Source organism: Dicentrarchus labrax, unplaced genomic scaffold (assembly GCF_905237075.1).
Source record: "Dicentrarchus labrax unplaced genomic scaffold, dlabrax2021, whole genome shotgun sequence".
Taxonomy (NCBI): Eukaryota; Metazoa; Chordata; class Actinopteri; family Moronidae; genus Dicentrarchus; species Dicentrarchus labrax.
Genome location: NW_026136705.1, coordinates 28,805,317 through 28,831,410, shown reverse-complemented (window position 1 = coordinate 28,831,410; position 26,094 = coordinate 28,805,317). Strand labels below are relative to the sequence as shown.

General features: G+C 40.0%; 1 protein-coding gene across 5 annotated transcripts in view; it reads left to right on the top strand.

Moving 5' to 3' along the window:
- cadm1a (cell adhesion molecule 1a) overlaps window positions 1-26,094 on the top strand; it is a 382,815-nt gene that overhangs the window by 324,265 nt on the left and 32,456 nt on the right. For 2 of the 5 annotated variants that reach the window (XM_051402032.1, XM_051402030.1), the window contains 3 exons: window positions 4,579-4,751; window positions 15,844-15,933; window positions 25,093-25,125. In XM_051402032.1, the coding sequence (XP_051257992.1) occupies window positions 4,579-4,751; window positions 15,844-15,933; window positions 25,093-25,125 (296 nt within the window). The remainder of the gene's footprint in view (window positions 1-4,578; window positions 4,752-15,843; window positions 15,934-25,092; window positions 25,126-26,094) is intronic. The other 3 variants (XM_051402034.1, XM_051402033.1, XM_051402035.1) reach the window with 3 other exon arrangements.

Genomic DNA, 26,094 nt, shown 5'->3' with positions numbered 1-26,094 from the left:
CATGGTTTTGCACCAAGCACTCATCTGCAGTCTTGAAAAGTGGCTCTGAAAAGTTTATAGTTTTCTTTCCGGCAGAGGAAGACAGCTGTAATAAGTTTGGATTCGCAAAAAAATTGCTGGATTTTAATGGCAAACCAATTTTATTGAGAAAAAAGTATCAAAACTTCCATGAAAACTTTTCAAACCACTCTCACAGGATAAAATTGCAAGACAACTAAATGCAAAATGTCTATTTATCCCCAGCACAGGTAGACTCATTTTAACAAGCATAGTTACAAATAACAAACGTACACAGCTAATTAATTAAATGGAACCTGTAGACCTACACCTTGGCATATTATGGCAAACTGTGATTGTCTGGAACATGCTGAGCATATGAATAGGCAGAAGAGAAGTAGATTGTGCTGCACTAGTGGGTTGAAAAGTTTGTGTACATGTACTGTATATTGTGATACCTTTTTCGCTTTGACACTGTCCTCTGTGAAGAGCTTTTCAGAGCCTACAGAGTTTAGGGTGTTTGAAATTCAAAATATATGTTTTTCGGTCAAGTAGGGAATAGTTAGGGAATTAGTGGCATTGTTAAGATGAATGATTCAAGGTTCTTATTGAAAAAAGTTGGAGTTTTTGTAGTTCTGGAGAGTGTCAGATTCTGCCAACAAGTTTTGACTAAGCAGGCAAAAATGCAAGAACATTACTAGTACTGGAAAACAGTATTTCTATTTGTATTTTTATCTTTCATGTATTAGCCTCACCTGCTGTGTGCCCCTACATTGCAAGTGTCTCACATTTGTCTCTGAGCCTAATTCATTATGGGTGCAGTCACAGGCCTTACATTGACAGCTCAATTGCAGTACTGAGCTTTGCAGGAAGATTGTGGGTTTGCAAAACTGGACTTGGAGAAAAAGAAACTTGGAAAAGTAATTGAATTTCAAAATATCGTCTTCTGCCTTCGTCATAGGATTTGGTATGTAATGAAATAAATGCTTACAGTAATAAATGGATAACCTTTCAAGTAATGTAAAATAGCAGCAAATGTATTTTTTTGTAGCTGTTGAGGTCATGTAGCTCCAATATGCAATGATGCGTGGCGTTTTGTTTACTATCACGCACCTTTTCTCATTTTCTCCCCGCGTTCCATCTCTCCCTCCATGTATGCCAGCTAGCTGAAATGATGTTTGAGTCTGATATGTTTGAATTATTCTGCACTGGCAGTGTAAAACACACACACACATACACACAGTACTGTCAGTTGGATTGATTGATTTTTGAGGGAAATGCAGTGATCCGGGAACTGTATAATACACCCGGGAGCAGATCCTGGGGAGGATGGACATGTCCCCTCCAACGAACATGAAGTTGCCCCCCCCCAAGAAAATATTTCTAAATAAATTATGTAATTGAAATATTCATTTATGATGGAACCTGACTCATTCACGCTTAAACACAAGACTTTTTGAAGGTTTTTTTGATGCCGCTCTTATATATCTTGCTCAGTGGGCAGTCAGGTGAATCCAGGAATCTGAATCGCAGATTTTAATCCACCTCACAAAACTTCAGTGATACATGTAAGTTAGCATGATATGTTGTAGTCATTCTCTTTAATACTGCATGGTTATGCGTCAACATTTATATAGAAGTTCCTTCATCTTACATTCGACGCATCTATGTGCTGTGTTCAGCTCAGACGGTCCATCAACAGCATGAAAGCCGCAAGATCCAGGATCAGAAAAAGTCACATTTGCTAATTGAGGAGCACTTGATTATTCATTATTATTAATATACATGTGTTCTGGTATTTTGAGCTGCTTAATCAGTAATTAAATGTGTCATTGTAATTGTCAGCCAAGTTGTAATGAGATTTGCGCTCTTGATGATACAGTTCTACTCTTCTATGGTAGGTAGTGAATGGTCATGGAAAATTGTTCATGCGTCCTTGAAAGTCATGAAAAACGTTTTGTAATTTTTTCCATGAAAATGTGTGGGAACTCTGAAATCAAAGCTACGATAAATCAAACTGTCCTCACTTTGCAAGAAATATTCTCATTCTGCGGGTCTAAAACTCTGTATGATTCACTGAAGGGTAGAAGTACAAGAACACACACACACACACACACACACACCCGAAGCACACAACCAAACACTGTGTACAGACTGCCTCTCCCCACCAGCCCCCCGCAGTTTTCATACTTGGCATAGAGACAAGCTCACTACCCGTATTCATTTTATAAAGATGAAAACACAATCAATACAGTGAGCCGGGAATTGGAAGTCATTTTCATTAGAGCTGTTGAGAGTTGTGCAGTCATTACCAGCAGATAGCACAGGGGGCCGTGGCTGCAGGCAGCCATTTGTATTCAACACGCCTGCCCTTCCTCTCTCCTTGCAACCCCATCTTACCTCTTTCGTCTATCTCTGTCTATCTTCCTTCTCCAGATGCACTTTTTCCCTTCTCACAACATCCCATCCACCTATAGGAACTAAACTTTCTAGGTCATGTCTCTCACTCCATCTTAGGAAAAGACCGATATTTATTATTTATTTGCATTTCATTTCATCTGGAGAACACTTGTAATAGACACGGCTCTCTCTTTTTCAAGCCGTCCACCACAGCCATTAAATGCACTTGTGGTTTGTTTGTTTTTCCTATTGAGCTCCAACTGATATCATTTTTTATTTTCCTGGATTTTTCGCTTCAGCTTTTTTCCCTCCTCTTCCATTTGCTTGCTCCCTCCACACCAGATGTTTTCAAATGGAGGGAAACAAGTTAAAACACCACAACAAAATGCAACAAGAGAGACCATCAGCACACGCTCAGGGGAAATAACCGTAGCTGGCAGTGGCCATTGCAAGTTGCACCAGCAAAATCAGTTTGTCTTTTTCCTTTCTCTTCACCCTCGGTGGCTCTGAGCGCTCTGAGCTCATTGTCATAAAAATGGAATCTGTCACCCCGCTATAAACCTCAGTCAAGGTAGAAAAGAGAACAAATACAGACGTTTGGTAGGCGCCCACCTACACAGCGACACTCATAACTATACAAGCGTGGAAAGCCTGCAATTTGAAGACAAAGCTGCTACACAGTTATTGTTTGCTTTTAGCTGTACACAAAGGGAGGAATGTCATTTTAATATGTCTTGTTTTTTATGTCCTAGCTCTCTTTGATTAGCCCTTTCTTCTAGTAAACAGTTGCTAGAACATTTATTTTAAAAAAGGGGGTAGATTTGTTCAGTTTAAGGCCAGACTATAATCTTTGGAGAGGTGTTAACAACAGTGGGAAAGCTTCTCAAGTGTTGTCATGTTGTGGACTCCCAAATAGATGTGCACTATATTTGGGTAATACGCCACTATTTATATGTGATTGTATGGCATTAGAGGTATTTTTTAACATAGTACGTTACAACTCTTCTTGGTGCTTCAAGGATGCTCTGACATCCCAAGAAACATTGCATTAACATAAAAAGAGAAACTCAAATCAACCATGACCAAAAGTGACAAGGAGTCTTTTCTCTTAAGTGTTTGGTAGCTGTGCCTGATAATGCAGTTGTTACAAAACCAAAGATCGGGTGTTGATGGCAGGAGGCATTCAGAGCATCTGACCTTCCAGAGTAGGTCTTAAAGCCCCTGCATCACCACAAAAAAAAGAAAAGTAAGGGCAAAAATGTTGATTGTGATGGATTATCTATTACTTTTCTAAAATAAGTTTTAAGTCTATAAATTTCACAGTATAATGAAATTAATTCAGCTCAAACACTTGTCAATGTTGTCAGGGTTTACAAAAAGCATTAGCAAGATGCCCATGGAACTTAAATTATCAGTGTCATACAAAAGATAACTATAGGACAAAATGCCACGAAATTTGTTACGGATGTTCACAGACCTAGTAGCAGTGGTTCTCAAATTGGGTTACGGGTCCCTCTGGGGTGGGCGATGTAGGGCCATTGCAGGGGGGTTGAAAAGGACTGAGGGAAAAATGTGGAGCACATCAAAAGTTACAAATTTGTGACCAATAACCTAACAAGAGTTCTGATGCTTGCGAGTCTATCAAAATGGCATGCACAGTACAAGATGGACAGATTTTTTGACAGGAATGAAAAGAAAATCAGGTGATGCTCATCAATCAAATATGTCACTCAAATTTGGTCAAATGAAATAAATTGTTCATGACTCAACACTGTAAAGCACTTTTATCCAAAGCAATGTTGCCTATCATTCACCCATACACTTGAGCAACGGTGTAATGTGCTGGCCTGCCCACTTTGGCAGGAGGAGCTGGGGTATTGAACCAACCAACCCTGTGTTCAGTGGACAACACACTCTACCCCCTGAGTCACAGCCAATGTAGCAGGAGTTTGATGCCAATTGTGCCTTAAAACCTTGTCAGTTTGGGCAACTTCGCTCAACAATTTTGTTCTTTGGGGTGTCATGGACACTGCAGCACTTAGGGGCCACTAACAGTGTTTTAACTTTAATCTTTGTTCCTAAAAGGATCGCACCGTCTGTCATTTACACTTCCATTGTCAGTGCTTGAATGTTTAATTTATCCATGGGATGCTCACTGGTGCTCTGGTGTCTTCATTTCAGGCCACAGCGGGTGAACTGGGTGAAGGTGGATGATGATGTGCCATCCCACGCTGTCATCACTGGCGGCGATCTTTACATCGAAAACCTTAACAAGTCCTACAATGGCACCTACCGCTGTATGGCCTCCAACTCAGTGGGGGAGTCTTTCGACGACTACATCCTCTACGTCTATGGTACGCAGGTCTAACACTGACCCTCCAGCACTTTATTCTTTCTCTTTCTACCTGTATCTCTGTATCTGTTTTTCACTCTCATCAGTTCTTCTTCAACACTTATGGGTACTCTACTTATAAAACAATGATAGATACAGAACATTTAGCTCACTTCCTTTTACACAATATGTCTCAGATAGTTCAATGTTTAGTCTTCAATCGGCCCCCTTATTGACTCTGGTGTATAAATAAGAGATTACGATTTTAATCTCAATTTACTTTTTATAGAGTAAAATATATAAGTATGATTTAATATGAGTCACTGTGATTAACAGCATATAAGGTCCCATTCACATTAACACCAAAATAATTCATATGTAGTCTGATGATTGGTGAGTTGTTGGCACTGGTGATCATTGCTAACACCTGTAGCATACTAAATACTAGGTCCTTTAGCAAAAGTTTGTCGCTTCCCTCTGTCAACTTTCTTCAGCTGACTGCACTTTCTGCCCTGCGCCTGGATCCTAAAGCATGGGGCCCTAAAGCTGGATTAAGACTGACACAAAGGGAAAAAGCTTTGCAAACTCATTATTAATATTACTCAAACTGGATTATATTTCATCTTCTAACCAGTGCCTGCAGCAACACACCCACACCACAGCACCTCCTTATGAAGTGCTATTTTCGCTACCCAAGAGGACACCAAGGTCACGTCCTCCATATTGTTTCTCTCTCTCTCTATTGTTTGGTTATTTTAATGGCCTGAAGAGGAGTTTGTTACATTCACCATGTACAAACACATTTTACACAGTGGATTTTGAAGACTACTTTTAGGCCAAAGTTATTAAATGAAAATATAATAGAGGGATTGAGTGTGGAGAAGGCCTTGAAACAACATTTAGACTGGTAGGAAGGTCAACTTTGCTGAAAATATAATTGAACAGTTAAGTAAAATAATAAAACAGGCGTTAAAATAGCCTGTATTTAAAATAATATAATGTTTGTGTTTGCTTGTCAAAAATGTCTTTGGAGGAAAATTTTTCAAAGAAATTGTCATTTCTAAAATCCCTGCTAGCAGCCTATAAAGGCCATTCCAGCTTTTAAACTTCTTTTGTGGGTGCACTGGTAGCTCACCGGTTAGAACATGGACCACGTGTCTAGGCTGAGACCGTCCTACAGCGGCCCAGGTTTAAGTCCGGCCCGAGACCCTTTGCAGCATGTCATTTCCCAGTCTTTCCTCTGCCTCTTCTGTCTCTTTCTACTGTCCTGTCTAATGCCCAAAAAAATAAAACTTGCTGTGAAGGTAGCTGGCGATAGGAGACTGTGAGTGAAAAAATCATTAAATAACTTTATGGACACATACGCCACATAATAATTTGATTGCATGCTGAAGTAAGTAAATTTTATTAATATAGCACAAACTCACATATTAACTTAAAGGGCCTTTTAAAGCTTTCTGTGGCCCCACTGGTATAACATTCAACACCCTCTTTTCTTAGATCCATGATTCAGTTTAAGGAAAAGCACACAAAAAAATCAGCTAGTGTTAATCTGTTTAGTGTAAATCTGTTTTGTTTTTAATATTTTTGCATGGAGTATCACAGCCAAACCTAGCTAGGGATCAATAGATGAGTGTGTTGTTGACTGCTTCCACCTACTGCTACCAGATTTCTTTCATTTTGTTGATGTAGAGTCCTCCTCTCTTTCTCTGTGTTATTCTCTCACCCTTATAAGCATTATCTTAACATGCTTTTTCACTGTTGATACCAATAACATTTTCTCCCTGAGCAGGGCATTACACTCTAATGCGCTCATTTTCCCTGGCCAAAATTACTTCACTATCACTTTTGGTAGGCCCTAAGCCCGCAGAGAAATTATTTGGCTGCTATTGTCAGAGGGAATTAGCAGAGTGAAAAGGCTTCTTTTTATGTAGGGGGGGAAAAGGGACTCTCAATGCCTGACGGACACCCACTGAATAGATGTTATTTACAGGAAGGAGAGCTGCTGTGCTAATGATGAGTGCAATAAAACAACAGAGGTACCACTGAAGATCAGGAAACGGCTTACTGCCACCTGCTATATTACAGCTGTTAGTCTCTGCTAACAGTGCAGAGTCCATCTCTCTGTGGGTATATACAGTTTGACGCATAGGTCGCATTGAAGATATTTTTTAGTGCTGACTTCTTGAAGAATTAGTCTGCAATACTAATGTTTGGGTTTAGGATTGAAGATCCCATGTGTAACATTTAGGAGGATCAGGGGGAAATTTGGAATATAATACGCATAACTATGTTTTCATCAGTGTATAATCACCTGAAAATAAGAATCATTATGTTTTTGTTAGAATGAGCTTGCCATGGGTCATGGAGGCCAATCTGGTTCAACAGTAGCCCAGAATGGCCACCATAGTTTCTCCTAGGGGAGGGTGAAGTGAGGGAGTTGCAATCCACTAGACCACTTGATGCCACTAAATCCTACACAGTGGACCTTTAAGATCACAATACGGATTAATTAAGCTAAACTAGAGGAACTTTTAATGAGAAAGTGTTTCAATTTAATGACAGTTAAAGCTGCATTGCGGAACTTTTGTCTCCCACTCTGGCTGTGAGAGTAATTAAAGACAAAACACATAAGAATTTACAGTCCACCACAATGTAGGGCTCAATACAAAACCCACAGTTCAACTAACAACAAATAACTCTTCAGCTCAAAAAAAAACTCCTCTTTGGGATCTAAGGAAACAAACAAAAATACTCAAAATGAAACATACAACCGTTGGCCAACAAAGATAAATCTAAGAGGCGCCTCTTGTGCCTAATAGACAAGCTTAGTGATTCTCCACCAACTCTAGTGTTGTTTCAAAGTCTGTTCACCCATCAAGATGTGTTTCCCTTTACCTTGACCTCACCCAAACCTTATTCCTAAACACATCTCGATGGGGACAGACTTCGACACATCACCAGAGTTACCTCTCGTAGTTCAGAAAGTGCACTGCTGTCAGCTGCAGGGGATGGTCAGAGTGGGAGTAATGGTGGAGTAATTAGCGGATAGACTTGGAGAATAACATTATTCTGTAGAATGGGTGAACTATGAAATACAGACTTTTTGCAAGGGGTTTGCAAGCTAACCGATCACTCTCAGGACGGACTGGGCCTCTTCCACTGGTGAGTAGATACACCCTTTTTGGTTTAAAACACCAGCATTGCTGGTTGATGTAAAAAGCTTCAATGCTGGGACTCCAGTTGGGAAAGTCACCACAGACAGAGATTTAAAAACTGCTTATATGCAGATGCATTTTGTAAACTTGTGAGGGCTTGAATGTAACAAATGTCCAGCATTCCAACTTTTTAAAAATAGTTTAAGATAAAAAGTGAAGTATTAAAATCAGATGCTAGATTTAAGTTTGGAGTAATTGTTAAAGGAATGATTAGAAGTTAGTATGGTAAGACAAAGGTGTTTGAATGCGTGCATGCAAATGTAATCAGATCAACAACAGCACACATAAAAAAAACATCAACCATTGTACTTTAAGCCAGGCTTTTTGTACTCTCTCTCCCTTGGCCTAAACAACAAAACCCCATGGTTAGGGCTGCAAGTCGCCCCTCTCATCCACCCACACAACCCCCCCCCCCCACCCCCCCACAGTGAGAGAAAGACAAAGATAAAAACGGTAATGCAACATGCGGGCAACTAAAAGCCTTGCACACAAAAAAAAACTGCCGCCATTAAGACCACAGAAGGCTTCCATCCTTTTAGAGCTAGTCTTTTGATGACTTTGATGTGTCTGTGGCCCCCACGCTACTAATGTCTACTGTAATTCAACAGCACATCATGCTGAACCCCTCGCCTTGCTAATGGCAAGACAGGTTGTTGCAGCTGAGCTGTCAGAAGCTGATACTCACATTATGTTCTAGACCCCCTTCCACCACTACACTCACATATACCATCCTGCTCCTGCACTATCACCAACATGCATGCACCTCTGTAGTCAAACATTTACCTAAATAGAAGCTCAGAAGACAGCATGTTCGTATGTAGACACACATGCACACTATCTAGAAAAATAAATCAGACAAGCAGCAGGGGCATCAGCATGTACATGTACTGATATAAAGCATCTGGTTCTGGTCACAGCAACAAATTAGAGTATTAGTTTTGCTTGTAGGGTGCTTTTACAACCAATGGTTGTTGGTTGAAATGGACTTTGCCCCTGCCTGTGTACTGTGGTTCATTTGGGCTGGTGTGAAAGCTGGCGACTGAACTCTGGTGCAGACTAAACAACTGGACCAAGACCACCTGAATAGTTGGTCTGCTTCCGAGCGGACTCCAGTGCCATTCATTTGAGTCGTGAAAGCAAGACGGACCAACTACAGGATCTTGTGATAGTTGATATAGTATGTAGCTAACACACAAAGCAATCTCCGGATTTGATACAAGTGATGGATAGCCTACATTTATACAAGATAATTTGGTAACCGTGGTAACATGTGTACATAAAGAAGCAGAAGAGTCTTGCATGGGCTGCTGTCAGTCTTCAGAATTTGATTTCCACCATGTGAGTTAGTCCCAAACACTGTCCAGTGAGGACACTCACTTGTCAGTCCATATTACCTCATGATTCACGTCTTGGTTTGTGTGTAATAAGTCGGTGTATGTACACTAAACAGACCATAAATAAAAGGCAAAAATGAATGATTGCCTTTTCCTTGTCCCAGACCAAATGAACCAAAATACATGTGCCCTTAGACCAGTGGATCTCAACCTTCCTGGTGTCAAGGACCCAAAAATTCAGTATTCAGTAAAATTGTAGTCTCAGGGATCCCCGTCGGATAAATTATTCTATGACTGTCTATACTGTGGATTGGCAAATTAACAGTCAAGAGTGAAGCTTATGAACATAGTAGTCATTATTATACATTTTCTCATTGAGCTAACTATTAGTCAATTGAATAATATTGAAATTACAACATTACCCATTTTTCTGGGGACTCCCTGTTACCTTTAAAGACCCTTGGTGGTCCCTAGACCCAAAGTTGAGATTATCTAAAGTGAACTAAAGATCCAGCGTGTGAGATTTAGTGGCATCTAGTGGTGAAATTGCTGAGTGCAGACAACTGAATGCAGCTCAGCCTTTCAAGCTTGCAAAAAGCGTGAAAGGCCGTATCTTTAGCCAGTGTTTGGTTGGTCCATTCTGGGCCATTGTAAAAACATGGTGGTTCATCATGGCGGACTCTGTAGAAAAGGACCCGCTCTGTCTGTTAAAAACGGCTCATTGTAAGGTAACAAAAACACAAAGATTATTATTTTTGAGGTGATCAATCGACCAATAGATCCTCCTAAATGTTACACACTGGTCCTTTAAATGGTCTCACACAAAATAAAGACACGCTAATTTTAGTAAATAATATAAATAGTTCCAGCCTATTTCATAAAGCTGCATCAAGTTCAATTCAGTAAGTAAGGAGGGACATTATATTGATAAATGTGTCCAAAACAGTCTAAATGTATCACATTTCAGTTTTCCACATCACCTATGTTAAGATTTCAATTTTTTTAAATTAAAAGTTCAAAACCAGCCACAATATCAACACAAGATCCCAAACTGTACATTAGAGCTTTGTAATTTAATGATAAAGTCTGCATGGCGCCTTCACCCCAAACACTCCTCCCTGCTTGACAGCCAGAACAAATGCAGCCAAGGCCAGCATCTCCTCTAATACATCTGATTCCCGACTATTGTGACCCTAAGTGATGGAGAGCACTGTGAGACTGGCTGACACTAACAATGTTAACAGCGAGAAGAATGCAGTCTGTACTGCTCTAACTCTCACTGCAGCTCTTACTTCACAGGGTAAGAAAACACAACCATCAGGGCTTTCCTCTCACAGTCAAGTGAGACCCGGCACCGAGGGGTTTTATGTTGTTTACAGCCTGCCGCTTACCCAATAACGGAGTTCTCTTCCTTTACCAGCTCTGGCCTTTATTGCACACTAGTTGTTTGGTGACCCTGTTGCGCTCAGTCGTCTTCCTACTTACTTTACAGTTCTGCATTAAAGCACATGGGAGTTTTCTCCACAAGTCACCATTAGCTCTTTAAATGACATCCAACAAGTCATCAAAGAGTGCAAAGTGTACCAAAACATCCTATTCAAGCTCCAAGCGCTCTTAGTTTGCAGAAATTGCACTTGAGTGGAAGTGAAATTGCTAGTGTAAAATCTTATGAGGAGCAATTCCATCACTTCCAAAACAAATTTGCTAGGAGGTTGTTTTGGATCCTGTCTCTCACTTATGAAGACATTTTAAAACACACTGTGTATTATTTATGACTTTACAGCTGTCATTTTCGGTAATTTCTATAACTTAAGATCCCACTTTTACTATGTATTTGCTTACAGTCAAAATATCTTATTTCTTACAGGTTACATATGTAGTGTTTTTACTCAAAATGACCACAATATATTTATGTCCAAATAATCAAAATATATTAACCTTTTTTCAAATCGACAAATCTTCTGTTTTCCATCATGTAGAGATTTAAAAAAAAACAACCTGGTCTTGTTTAAGCTTTAGCCTTTGCTTTGTAAGGGGGTGTCTTCAATCAAGCTTCATAGTGCTGAGATGTACTTGTATTGAGACCCAATCTCAACTTACTTTGATAGAAACCAATTGATAGAAAAAATGTAAACCAGGTTTGAGAACCTTCATAATTGTAGTATTTGAAGGATGTTCTTTTGTTATTGTTACATTTATTGCTTTTTGAGGTCTTTTGTAACTTCTATCTGGAAAGGTAAAGTCAAGACTTCAAACACACAGTAGGACAATATTTTATGCTCTTTCACAAAATCGGCATCCACATATGTCACTTCGAGCCAATGTCAAGTTTATATGGAAAGCCTGTAATCACAGCCAGAGTGTCAGGGCTTCACTAGTTTGGATTATACAAGGACACATCCCAAAGAGGCCAAGGGAAAACACAAAAAATAAAATACAGCAAAAATGAAAGAAACCTTGGGAAGAATAAAATATAGGTAGCCTGACCCTTGCAGGACTATGAGGCACTAAATGGGTTGTAGCAAATCAATAATACAGTTAGACAGTGTCACAGGTTGGAAACCAGAATGAGGCAGGGAAACATAAAAGCAAAAAGGGAAAAAAAAAAATACTTTCTGGTGAGGTCACAGCATTATACAAGGCAGTGTAATGTTTTTTGCCAGTTTAAAGCCACTATGTGCAACATTTGAAAATGTACCACTTTATGTGCCTCCCAGTGGTAATATCACAAAAAAACTCTATGGGAGGCTGTAATGTGCAGAGCTGCTCCACCTCCTGAGCTTTTAGGTGTCCTAATTTTGGCACCTGTCACTCAAATGTACCACAATTATGTTGCAAGGAAATGAGGAAAAGTATAACTCATACATCTATGAAGTGCAAAAATGCACGTTTGGATTGTTGGTGAAGTTAAACTAATGCTTTCCCTATTATTTATATCTGAAACTAAGCAGCAGATCAGCTGTCATGTTAATCATTTTTATATGAGTATATGAGTATTGCATATGTCTATTGTGAAAAACAGCTCTCTGCAACATCTCTGGTAGCTTCTCCCATTAAAATAAATAAATATATAAATCAACATCTTTCTGATCACTGTATGGTCAAAATTTGATGGATACTAACCCTACTAACATGCACATCACCTACACCCACCCCACAGGTTGAGACCCCCCCTGTGTCGCTCATGTCTGTATTTGACGACCTGGGAATTTAGAAGGAACTACAGTGACTGTGAATCTGCTAAAATCCCTATCTACAGCCAGTGTTTGGTTTGTCCGCTTTGAGCTACTTTAGAAACATAGCGGTTCAGCAAGACGATCCGCACCAATAAAGCCTCCTAAATATCACACACTGGACCTTTACAGCTGTAGTAGGTAGGTTTTAAAGATATAACCTTTTGTCATATTTGCTGAAACTTCAGGTTCCTCTGGCTCCTTTTAGTGGTCCTAAAATGGCATTTGCAAGAATTCACAATGCCTGAACCAATCCGAGCCAAGAAAGATTAATGGTTGAGTCTCAACAGGTCATCAAATACAGACACTTTGGGTTGGTGGCTTTAGGACACTGAATAAAGTATTATTGATTTATGGGTTTAAAAATGTCACAGTGTTACAAGTTTTTCCCATGTGTCCTCAATTACTCTGTGCTGGTGCTAGTTTTTTTCAGGTTTCATATTGTTTGGTATGATTACTGGTAATGTGCAAATGTTGAGTGTTTCTCTCATCCGGTGCTCACGTGGAGTCCTTTAACTCAGCGGCTTTAACAGGAATGAATCCTGTCAGGCTATGTCTCACAGCTTCCTGCGGTCCTTCTTCGTTCGTTCAGACCAGAAACACTGATTCATAAGCCTCATCAGCAAACAAGGCCCGGTGACTCAGCGGGAGGGATAACACATTCTGCCTGTCACATTTGAAAGTCAATGAGCTCCAGTGTTCTTTGATACACTGCACCAGCTAACCACCAAAAAAAGGGAAATGTACATTCAGACAATCACACCAGTCTTTCTTTTAATCTTTATTTGCTTGTTTTTGAGGGTTTTTTACTGCTAAGTTTTTAATGAGTTGTTGACACAGATGATCCCAAACATCTGCTGGACCCTCACAGTTCATGATGGGATAAAACTAATTAGACAGCACCACCCCCGAGCTGGAGTTTTGTGGCTCTCAAGCATGTGTGGAAACTCATCAGCCCAAGCTTCATCTGGCAGCCGACTTCCCAATGGATCATTTCACGTCCGCCTTTGTCTGCACACTGGTTGGCGCAGCCTTTTGTATTGTCAAGGTTGTCTTTAAAAGAACAGAACTGTCGATAGATTAAAAACATACCGTACATCAGCAGAGTTTGAACACTCATCCAGATCACCTTAAGGCCTTAATTTGCATTTTTAAATTTGCCTCAGGCAGAGTTCTGAGGGGATACACATTCTCTCTGCCTTGTACTTGATTTACTTCATACATTTTTCTTCAAGTACAAAAAAATAGATGATTTTCTAAACTAACAACCATGAACACATTTGTGTAGTAACTATGAACAACTTCTGCCCTCAGGGAAGACTACTTTTCTATGATAAACAACCTCTGTACCCTTAGGGAAGACATTACGAACAACAGGATAACTTTTATTATCAATAATAGAACTTTGGGACATACACATTTTCGATTTGCTGTGATCTCGCAGTGAAAAAACCTTTACTTGAAACATAAAGAACTACTGCTGCGCACTCAGTAATACATTGACAGTGAATGTGATGTATGATCGCAGAAAATGGTCTTTCACAGCTTTCTGAGAGAACAGTTCAGTTCATGGTCCAGCTGGGTACCCGCATTGTGCTGCTCGTTCAGTGACTATCAATCAATAAGCACTTTTTAACATAAACCCCATAAAAACAACTTACAACAAGAATACTATTATTATGTATATAAATTCAACTCTTGTTTCATTTACCAGTTTAGTTCCTTTAATGTGTTACCTGCAGTTTAATGATAAAGCTGGTGTTTTTCCCCACTTCTCTACTTTGTCCAAAGTGCATTCATTCCAAGCAGTGATGTAAATCTTTACAAACATGGCAGAAATATATGGTTTTCAGGAGTAAATACTGTATCAGTGCCGTTTTCAGCCTTGACTTTGAAATGCTATTAAGAATAAGTAATGCAGACTATATTTGTTAGTAGGATTAAGTCATTGTTTGGTCAACCGGCGTCCTCATGAAGTGCAGTTCCTCGAATGGCCTCTTGAGGACGGCTCCAAAAGCGAGTCAATCTCCATAAACCCTCATGTTAAAATGCCCAACTTTACATCTTTGCAGCCTGGTTCAAAAAACGTTTTTGGTCTCTGTCGGGCAAAGGAAGTGATAGCGGCCACAATTATATCCCTTGTGCCACCTGCAAGAAATAAGCATGTTCTATTTTATGGTGTGCTACCAGTAAAACTGCAACATAGTTAATACAGAGTGCAACCAGGCACCATCACATAAAGGGCAATAACATTAATGATACTGCACAGTCCTTGTAACCTCTAAAAACAGCTCCTCTTGTCTCCTTGGCTCCCCTCTCCTCCTCCTCCTTCTCTGTCCATGCACAATTCCTTTCCTCACCTTCTTATAACACCTTAATTCATTAAGAGTAGACTAGCCGTCCTCCTTATCAACAACCACAAATTACTCATTTTTTCCACCACCTTTTAATAACCCCAGCAGGTTTTTCAGTCCATTCCCAAGCAATCAGCGCAACATGGGAGGTCTCTAACCAAGCAGCGCTGTCAGTGGCTTCATATCAGTGCAGGCCTGCCACTTCAACAAGGAAAATGTCACTTTTGATATCTCCCCCTGGTCATTGTCATTGTGGGGAGTCTAACCCGGCTAATGAAGTAAAAATGGAAAAGCTGTGGGAGGAAAAATTGTCTCTGGTCAAAGTCTGTGAACTCAAAAGCCCTGCATCATGCTGTTCCTTTCTTGTTATTTTTTTCTTATGTGTGCATATTATTCCCCCCCTCCTGTTTTGTGCCATGCCTTTTATTGTGTCATTATGTTTGAGTTTATACATCAACTTTTGCTTTTTCGTTTGCAGAATCCTTACCAACTTTGTACTTTTCCTTGGAGATATTAAAAATGCGCGGGCACGTTTGTTTGTCAAGATAGCTCACTGCATAACAATGACAGCATAAATACAACGCCAGCATGTCTTACTCATTAGACATTTAATCAGTTCTAACAACCATGTGCTCGCTAGCATTGTCAGTATTTAATGTCATGGTGTGTAGCCCGTGAGTAGACATAAAAGAGAAAAGTTCCCAACAAGATCCTTGATCAGCTTAGTCAGTGTGAAACTAGTATATGTGTTGCTATGTCAGTGCTGTGTGTACATTTAATGCATCGCATTGCCAATTCATCAAAAGGTCTGCAGCAGACCTTTAACTTGTGCACACATGGTGACACACAATGAGCTGTTGGTCATATATCAAACAGCGATACCATCGCTTCACTGTGACTTTACTTTATCCTCATGGCTTTTGAACTCATTTGTTTCCCCCCCTGTGTTTGTCATGTATTTGTCCTCTCATCCAGATGCTCCCACCACTACCCCTATACCCACCACAGCCACCACCACTACCACCACCATCACCACCACCATCTCCTACCCTGAAGGCAATCAAGGTACAGTATCACCCTCACAGGACCTGTCTGTGTGTGTATGTGTGGGTGTGTGTGTTTGTGTTTGTGCGCATGTGTGCTCCTTTATCCCCCGCACAGCCTTGAATCCCTCCATATATCTCCATCGTCATGCCACAGCGTATGCATGTTCTGTTTCCAGTGGGTTAAGGCCACCCTGATGCTTTACCAATTCATTTTTAAAAACTTTGACAGTTAAAGCTAGGGCAGAAGCATTTTTTGTTGAAATTCTCTTTATATCCTGACAGCAATCCAATGCTCTGGAAAAATAGAAATAAAAAATATGTGTCTGTGGCTGTTGCAGGCCTGTAATAAGCCCAGCCAATCATTTTATTTGGCTCGAGTGAAATGATTGGCCGGCCTACCTACCTGCCTACCTTTCGGTATAAAGCAAATACTAATACATATTTTTCTGGTGTAAAAAGTGCTCTAATAATGTGCATGTGCATATGTGAGGCTCCAACATGAACAACTGGCCTGTTTCCATCATTCTCTAACATTTTTGTTCAGCACAGCCTGTGAAAGGTTGCAGACTTTGGCATTGACATTGCACATTATGATTCACAAATAAAGAAAAGTTCTTTAAAATATTGGTTAACATGGAAACATGGCAGATAAAGATAGACTTAAGAATTAGAATGATGAGTAATTACACCACTCCACTGCACAAAGTGATGTGCCCCCCCCAAGGTTTTCTACTTTCCAGAGGTGTGTGGGTGTGTACAGCGGTTGGGATTGAGGGGACAAACATCAGGCCGAGACCTAGCTCGTGATACTTTGTCGTCAGTCCAAATCCTTTCACAGCAGGGTTTTGCAACAGGCCTGGCACCCAAAAGCATATTGGTAAATACATTCAAAGCAAACAAGTTTCTAAAAAGGCTTAAAATGATCAAATATGGATACTGGATTCACTATGATAATTGTATGAGTTTGATATTTGTTCCATAACATTTACTCGCTGCTGACTCTAGAATTTCCTTTTATAAGAGACACATCTCTCATCCATGAAGTCAATTAAAGATCATACTCTAGGTGTGTTGTGGGAAGAGGGTAGTGGGGATGAACAATAACTGAACATGAGCACTTGAAAATTAGGCCCTTTTGAAATAAGCAAATTTTATCTTGCTCTTTCAGAAACAGAACTGGGGGCTATTGTGAGTATAAATCTCTAAAGGGTGCAGATAGAAAACATCACTTTATGCCTCGACTCAGAAATCAGCCTGAGCTCCAAATGCAATCAAAGGCTCTCTGACAGACCGCTCAATTGGAACAAATCTCACGAGGCTGGCAGAAATCACAGGCATTGTGCTTGATTATGCCATCTGATTGGATTAAAGAGAATACCTATCTATGCAGGCTGATTGATAGCTCCTTTGCCTCAGAGTCTGGAGTCTGCACAGGCCTGTTCTGATTATAGCTATCCTGACTGATTCACACTCGGATGCTGATTATTTCTAATGTGCCTGCTGAGAATAATAGAGTTACTTTATAGGTAAATAATAATACTAAAGACATGTTTTCTTTTTAAAGATTACCTAGTCCGTGAATAAAAGTGAAGTACCATGTACCTTGCAACTTATAAGAAAAAATTAAAAAGAAAAAAAATTAATCAGAAGAAAATTAAACTATTTTGATAATGATTTAGGCAAAAACATTTCATGGTTCCAGGTTCTGAAATATGAGGATTTTCTCTCTCTCTTGTTAGTTATTTTGGTGTACTTTTATTAATATTTAGGTTTGGACTGTTGGTTGGACATAACAAGCATTGTGAATGTGTCACTATTTTCCAAATTTTTGCAAATCAAACCATTAATTGATTAATGAAGATGCAGATTAATCCATCATTTAAATAATCATTAATTGCAGTCCTATACAAAATAGTAAAAAATTACTTCAACTTCAAACAAGTAAAATGTTAATTACACGTCAATGCAGGAGTAATAATAATCTAATGATCTAATATATAATAGTATAAAAGACACCGGGAGCATTTCCTTGATTTACTTAAGTAACATTTTCAATGTAGGACTTGTAACAGAGTGTGTTCACTAAGAATCACTAAGAAGTCGTCCAATGAGGCAAGAAACATGAGAGATTATTACTCACATTTCAGGTTACATTCAGTAAATAAACGTAAGTGCTTTAGATGTCTGGCTGTTTGCAACCTGTCTGATGTGACTGCAAGAGCAATCGGACTAAACTGTGGGAACGTGTCCATGTCCTGTGATATTAGCCAAGTGCAATATTATCATAACCAATACAAACGATGGCCTAAATTAAATTAAAAGGCTTGGTTACAGTTTGTGACATAATCATTTTAAGTTCAAGTCCACTTGCTAGCTGTTTGGAGCTACCAACCATACTGTATAATGCTAGCTCTGACTCTGCCTTCTACTCTAGAACCACCTCCATTACCTCTATTTTTATTCTTCTCTGACAGAGTAAGATTAAAATTAATTTCATACAAGTCAAATACAGAGACAATCTCATCCCCAAAACAGCTTTTACTGACATAAAGGAGAGCTATAATCATTGGAAAATCTCTGCTTACTAAAAATCACCGTACAGCGTGTTGGCAAGTTATTTCCGTCCCCCGTGAACAGGACTTACTGTATGTTGAGATGCCTGGACTGCACCTGATAAAGCAAACCTTACTTCTGCAGTGCCAATATTTTCAGGTTAAAACAACCCACTTACAGTTTCTGCCAGATGTCCTCTCTTTGCTTTCAACTATCAGGGGCATTCCATTATTACTGAGTATATAGATTGAAGGCAGCAGACTCATATGGCCATAATACGCTCTGCCAGTTGATTTCATTTACCCACAGTGTGCCGCACAGATCAGAGACCCACTGCCAAATGAATCTATCAGAGTGGGATTGAGGATTTTTTTAACAGTTACCCATTAGAGGGACAGAATAGAGCACTTTAAAAAATCTATTAGAGGCCCAACACATGGCTCTTAAGTGCTTGGCAGGGGTTTAGAAAGTGACATGGGGAAATGACTACATTTCTGTTTTCACTACTAAATACATTTCAAAATGGAGATATCTTGCTGACCGGTTCCTACAATTAGAATAAATTATTGTGTCATTTTTTTATGTTTCAAACAGAATTTTCTTTTGCTTCTTTAGCATCCCGTTTCTTTTCCCACGTTGCTCGGCTGTCCATATTATTTTTTTCCCTCATTTCCATGTCAGTGTGGAAGAAAGAGTTTCCACGAAAAGCAACATTTTGTGCTGCACACTCTCCTCAGAGGCAGCAGTCTAAATATCTTTTTAGTGGTAGTCAGGGCCAACAGGAGGTCTTTTGTGAGACACGAGCCGACCCCAAAAGTGCAAATGCGCCGCTCTCTTTGTGGAGATTCAACATTCATCCTCCCACCAATTCTATCTCTCTGATCATTTCACCCCACTCTCCTATCAACACAGTATGAGTAATCATGCCCTAATTCAACACACTGCCAAGTGAACAATGCCACTTAATCCCCGAATGAAGAAAATAGATAATAAATGTGTACCTTGTGCAAATGAAACAATCAGGCGGCAGGCTGGCATTACTTTTAATTGATGGAAGACCATAAATGGTGCTGACAACCAATTCATTTAACCCACACTACAGACAGGACAACAAAACAGGCGAAGGAAGGGAAGAGAAACAAATATCCATTACATTTGTCAAGGTCTTAAATTACATAAACACCATCTGGAGAAGTGACTTAAGAATTTTATTAATTTAGATGTGCCTCCACCTCACATTCTCCCGACTAACACACGCACACACTGTGCCAGATAATGTGTGATATTGTTCCCACTTTGCTCAGTTTGATTCCTTGTCCATTTTAAAAGTGGAGCAGCCAGCTATAACTAATTTGATTAGGGTCGATAGCAGCACAATAACTGCCGTCATGTGACATGCAGCCCTAAGTGAGCGTCAATATTATAGCACTCAGCATCATGGAAAACCCTCGTCCTGGAGCACAACACATCTTCTTAATGTGGACGTATATTTTATTCTGGAGGTATTACTACGGTCCACAATGACCAAAAGGAGATGAAACTCATAAAGAAGGGCCAGGAGGTAATCAGCTAGCTACACAATATCTGAAAAGTAGCACCAATAAAAGCCATTCAACTCAGTATTTACACATAAAGTCATATTTAGACCACATTCCAGCTCCTAGACTGCATTCTTTTTTTTAAAATGGGTTCAAATAACAGCTAAATTGTGCATATAAATCCCAACACTTTCGATTATTGTAATAGCATGTTCTAAGATACAGCACACTCGATATCTGATACTGGCATACATTGTGGAATTGTTTTTACTATCTCTAAAGAAACTTACAGGGGTTAAACATACTAATGTTTAACAGGTATCATGTCCACCATCTTAGCTTGCCCTTTTCCAAACAGTTTCCAACGACGACTGATGGTTCTATGTAACAGAACATCTGCCGCAGTCAGACTAGGTGGCACTAGGTCATCGTTAAGAAACAACTGACAAACCTGGAACTGTGATATATCTTGTATTTAAGAGCCTGTTTTGTTGTTTGGTCGCAGAGTCTCAGTTAAATTGGCAAAAAAAACAAGTGATCAATAACAACTTACAACATAGAGAGAACATACTGTTAGTGCCTCAGGACTCAGAAATTTCAGTTTCAGTTTCTTCCGAGCTTTACTGTTTTCACCAACATTCAGCAGTTCTTACAAGCAGAAATCTTTTGTTGAAGAAAGAGATACCAGTTTCTCTATCAACAATACTCTGTCGGGGGTGGCAAAATTCTGGAAAATGTAGGAAATCACAAACTAAAGCCGAGGCAGAGAAGGCCGGTCAGAGAAAGTGGATCCAACAAAAAAAGTAATCTAGCTGCCAGCGGGGACACCCAGCAGCCTGTTGGCATTTTCAGTACCACAGGGGTTCCACCTAATGCATTTCTGCCAATATAATTATGATTGGCACGTAGTTATCTCTGCATGTTGAGCTGGAAGTCATGTCACAGTGAGTCACCAAAGGGCTCATGGGAAGCGTTGCAACTAGTCATGGAGCTGATGTGTCCGCATAATGTCAGCGAGGACTCTGCCAATGTCTCAGTTGACCTGTGAAGCTAGATGGTGGACAAGGAGGAGGCTGCTCAAAAATGGACAGGCAATCACTCAGCAGCAGACATATTGAATGGTCCCACTTGGCTGCCACCCACAGTGTAATGAGGGTTACCAGGCCATGCTGCCTTTCAGCTGACTGGGGCTTGCAGGGACAGAGGCTTCATTTTACATTTTGATGCCAATGAACACTAGTGCATTAATGTAAGTGGTAGCAGAGACAAAACTAGGCAATCGCTGACTTCCGAGTTGGCGCGGTTCTGCTTCATAGCGAGATTGAGCATACAGTTGCTGGAGTGTTCTATTGAAAAATGTTAATGTTGTGTGAGTCATATCTTCACTTTGATTTAATGTATGAAGCCTTTCTAAATCCTTATTTTTGTCTGAACTCGTGAACCTGTGAAACGTCATCAGCCATGGCCCAAGTACTTACCCAAGTCCTCATTTAGCAAACTACGCAAAGGCCCGTAAGTGTTTTACCTCCATCCACTTCCTTGTGAAAGCTTTGGGATTAGCCCTTTACATTTTGAACACCAGGTAAGTTAATCAAAATAATGCTTTCTTGAAAAATTGCTTTGTCGACAATCACTGACTCTGAATTGGTCAAGATAAATCCTTAATTTATCGATTTAGATGAGAAAAGAAACATTCTCCGGCAAGGCAACAGTTCCACATGGAGGGATTCACATGCACAAACAAAGCATATAGTAGCTTGGAAACATGACCCTCTGTGTGTTCTGTTTCCAAGCTGCTATATGCTTTGTTTTATACAGTGTGACACTCTTCATTATATCATTACATAGCTAATTGTTAATTCATGCTGTATTAATGTTTGGGATCTTGTGTGTAAATAATGTTTAAAGAAGGGGATGTTGCAGTATCCCAATACTTAATAAAAACAAATTGTAGAGTGATACTGTATAGGTTTTATTTGAAATATAGATTACAGTGTAAATAGCTTCAACACAACTGTAGAATCTTAAAATAAGGAAATTGCCTCTTGCCCCTCAGGGCTTCAGTGATATAGAAAAAATACAGAATAGGCTGCAATGAACAAATACTTGTCAACAATCCTGTTGTGTCTGAAAAAATGTCAGCGCAATTAATATGCAACTGTAAATATCACATATTATTGATAACCGGTCAGCTAGCTTCCTGTTTGCTATAATAAAGCCAAAGTGGGTAAATTAGTATGCTACAAACATTTCTTCCATCTCCTCACAGGATGATCTTTATTACTTGTCACTTAAACACAGTGCTTTTGTCTGTGGCGGGATGCTGTTATCAGGATCCAGTAAGTTGACTGGGTAAGAGGGATGTTTAACATGTATTGTATATGTAATGGTCCTCTGAGCTGAACTTGCTCCAGAGCAGATTTGCCATGTGGCAAAGATTATGCACGCAGTCTACCCTGGTTTAAAATGAGCTAGCTGTGTGATACCATAAAGCCTGGGTTAAGGCCAAACTCAGTTGGTTTAACTTAAGTACAGGTGCAAACTACAATAAAACCATGCAGCAATAATGGAAAGTCATTTCTGTAAATCATGCTGAGGCACTAACACTGTTTTTACTGAGCTGTACTTCAAACAAATTTGCTAAGAAATTGTCAGTGAAAAGACTGCCCTGTGGCATTATTTAGCACCGACATGTCTCAACTACTCAAGGCTCTTGTAGAGAAATGGATCCTCAGAGGCCTCAGTAATTCTGAGATGGACTCGATCTCACAGTCTCGTCTTGTGAGATTGCTCTCCGCACCCTGAGCCTCTGGCGGCTGAGCTAAGATGTGGGCATTGGCCTACTGCTACCCGAACAATTACACGTTAGTACTGAGCACCATTCTCTCTCTCTCTCTCTCTTACACAAACATCTGTCTGGGTCTTGATAGCTCATAGGCACTTTCTCACGTCTCCGCTAAGACAGAACGCCATGGTAACGTAAGGCACACTTAGGTACATTTAGCCTCTTAAAATGACATTGCGGCTGTTGAAACTGTCGAACACAATCTTTTGTTTTTTCTGCCCATATTCCAGAGTTGACCAAATGTTGCTTTTATCATTTTAGATAAATGTCAGTGTTTTCAGTGTTTAAAGGTTGACACTTTGATTAAGATGCGCTTTGATAAACACTTAGAAAGCCATATTTTCATACAAGCCACATTTGTCGGTGGGCAAGCATCTCCCTCAGAAGTGTTCTTAAAAGGCGTATGTTTCCTGCAGCACAGCATTTCACTCTCAGCTAGTTCCCTGCTTCGGTTTCCCTCAGCTTTGACAGGCTGGAGTGCACAGGTCTGCAGTCTCATTTGTAACTGTGACATCATAGCAACTGTACACCTGGTCTGGCTGCGATTCGGTTCTGTTGTATACATCAGCTAGATCTGATATAAAGTCAACCTAATCAATGCAGCCAATCTCTCTGGTTGCATTCGCAGTAAGCTGATGGACTGCAATGGAGTGCTATTTCAGCAAATGGCTACGGTCCTTGTATGATTATGAATCTGATGCTATGGTTTGAACCTAATAAAAATATCAGAATTTACTACATACATAATTATCATGAAGTAACCTTTTGATAAACATTTGTGCAACTTCTGTTAAAGGGATAGTTTGGGTTTGTTGTATGAAATAGTATGAGGTACTTGTCCAGCACAGAAGCTAAGCTATACAGTGACCTCAGTTTCAGTTTTCCCAGCGGGAACAAAATTTTGTAAAGCGGTAAAAATATTAAAAATAGTGTAAACTTATTACCGATATTGATTTTGTTCCGGCTACAATGTGTTTTTCTGCTTACCCCATCCAGAGCGGGTTAGGGTTAGGTCCTAACTCTATTGCTTAGCTTCCATGGAAGTACTCCTGTCTGATTCTCCAAAATTGTGGGCATGCTGAGTCCCATATACTGACTACTCATACAAGCCCACTACAAAAAAACCCAAATTCTCCCTTTAAAATGACTATGGAGGACAAAACATTGCATATGATATATCTACATAAGTTCAGATATGTAAATAACAACCTCAAAATGAATCTAAAACATTTGAAACAACTGTCTTTCCTCTCCTGCTGACCACTTGTGTTGCTGACAGAACTGATGAAGCAGTTTGAAGATGCTGTGCAGCAGCACAGATGTACCATCTATGGAGACATGTAGGTTTTAGACAGAGTGGAAGTAGTGGAAGCTTGTCAAATCTCATCCAGCAGCATCTGAAACCCCCTTTCAGGCGGTGGAATCGATGGAGGTTGTGCCTGAGCATTTTTGTAACTTTCTGAAACATGCAATCCCACAATCATGTCCACACTCACGCGTCCGGTGGAAATCAGCACACAGGTTGCAATTACATCACATATTCTCCAGCAGACCCGGACATTAGGGGTTACTAGAACTAGGGCAAGGCTACTACAGTAAACTACATTTACATTTTATTGAAAGCTTGGTGTTTAAAAAAATCATACATTTAATATCAAACCATGTTGGTGAATCCATACCGAGCCACTACAACACTGAACACTGTTGCTTTGTTAAATCTACTTGAGTCATTGCCATTCAAAGTATTTCCTTTGTAAATAGATGGTAAAGTGTTTTCCAAGTCGTACATTACGACGTTACATTAGGACAGCTGTACAATTATTTCCTCTTGATAGTCTGTCTCCACACCAAAGCTGCCTACAGCATATGATAATAGTCTCTTCCATATCTCCTCGAGCAGTAGCCACGCTCCCCTCTGAGTGCAACGTCCACTGTGTGCAGTGGAAATTGTATCTGTGTGTATGTGTGTGTGTATGTGTGTGTAAGTGTGTTTGTGTGCGTGTGTGTATGTAAAAGCCTGTGTTTATCTCAGCACTGCCTTTGGTTCCTTTTGATTTCCCTTAAGCCTTATGTCTTTTGTCATGTTCTGGTCTTCTGAATGCTTGCTTATGGGTGTCATTTGTTTTCTTCCCCTGCCCCGCTCCCTCCCTGCCTCCTCCCCCATTTCTCCTTTATTTGCATGCTGTTCCTCCTGTTCCACACCTCCCTCCTCAACTGCCATGTCCTCTCCTTGTGTGCTCAGACACTGCGCCCAGCACTGAACCTGCAGCTCATGGTTGGTATCTTTACTTTCCTCTATATGTCTCTTTTTTTAACTTGTATCCCGTCTCTGCAGCATGCCTACTTTTACTGTTGCACAGTACACATCATTGTGGGCTGCCCAGCCTGGAAATGTCAGCTGTGTGCCTGGTGTCAATCATTCAATTACCTGTCTTTTGAGGCCACGGATCACCTGCCAAGTAACAGTCAAGCTACATTTTACTTTTGTTGCATTCATTTTACCACAAAGATATTTATATCACTTACTGTCAATGCATAGAGCCAGACACAGCATCCTGCAACATCCTTTTTTCCCCTTCTCCTTGCTGGAACTGCACTTGTGAAATGGCTGCACCAACTAACCAATTACAGTGTTTCCCTGAAGGTGCCACAGAGGAATAAAACCCACTCTGAGGCCAGGACTGATTATATCAACAGCATGAGATGATTTTGTGTGGAGGCAAAAATAGACCTCATTTACTCGTTCTCATTAATTTGAATGAAGATGATATACATCATTTTCTCATTTTGCCTAATTTGCATCCGTTTTTTCATTATTTCGCGGCTCCAGCTTTGTAATTTGTGTGAACAAATTCATGAACGTATGCTCACAAACTTTCTATTAAGCATGTGCTCCGTTTTGCACCATCAGGAAATGTTAAACTGATTTCACTCACTTGCTTTAATGGTCAATTTAGGGGCCCGTGTAGAAAAAAATGAGCCACAGTTCCCCATTAACCCTCTGTTTGTGGTAATTCAGTTTCTTAGCTTTTTTTTTGCTCTCACTTCAATATATTTTCATATACACAGATGGGTGACAAATGAAAGGAAAAGCCTGAATGAATGAGTGGAGAAACATGACAAATGCAGATGCTTTCAAACAGGATACGAGGGGTCATTGAATGGTTTGGTGAGGATGAAAAGGATGTGAATCAATTGTGAACATCTATGGAGGGAATAGAATAGTGTTCCAGAGACTTGGAAG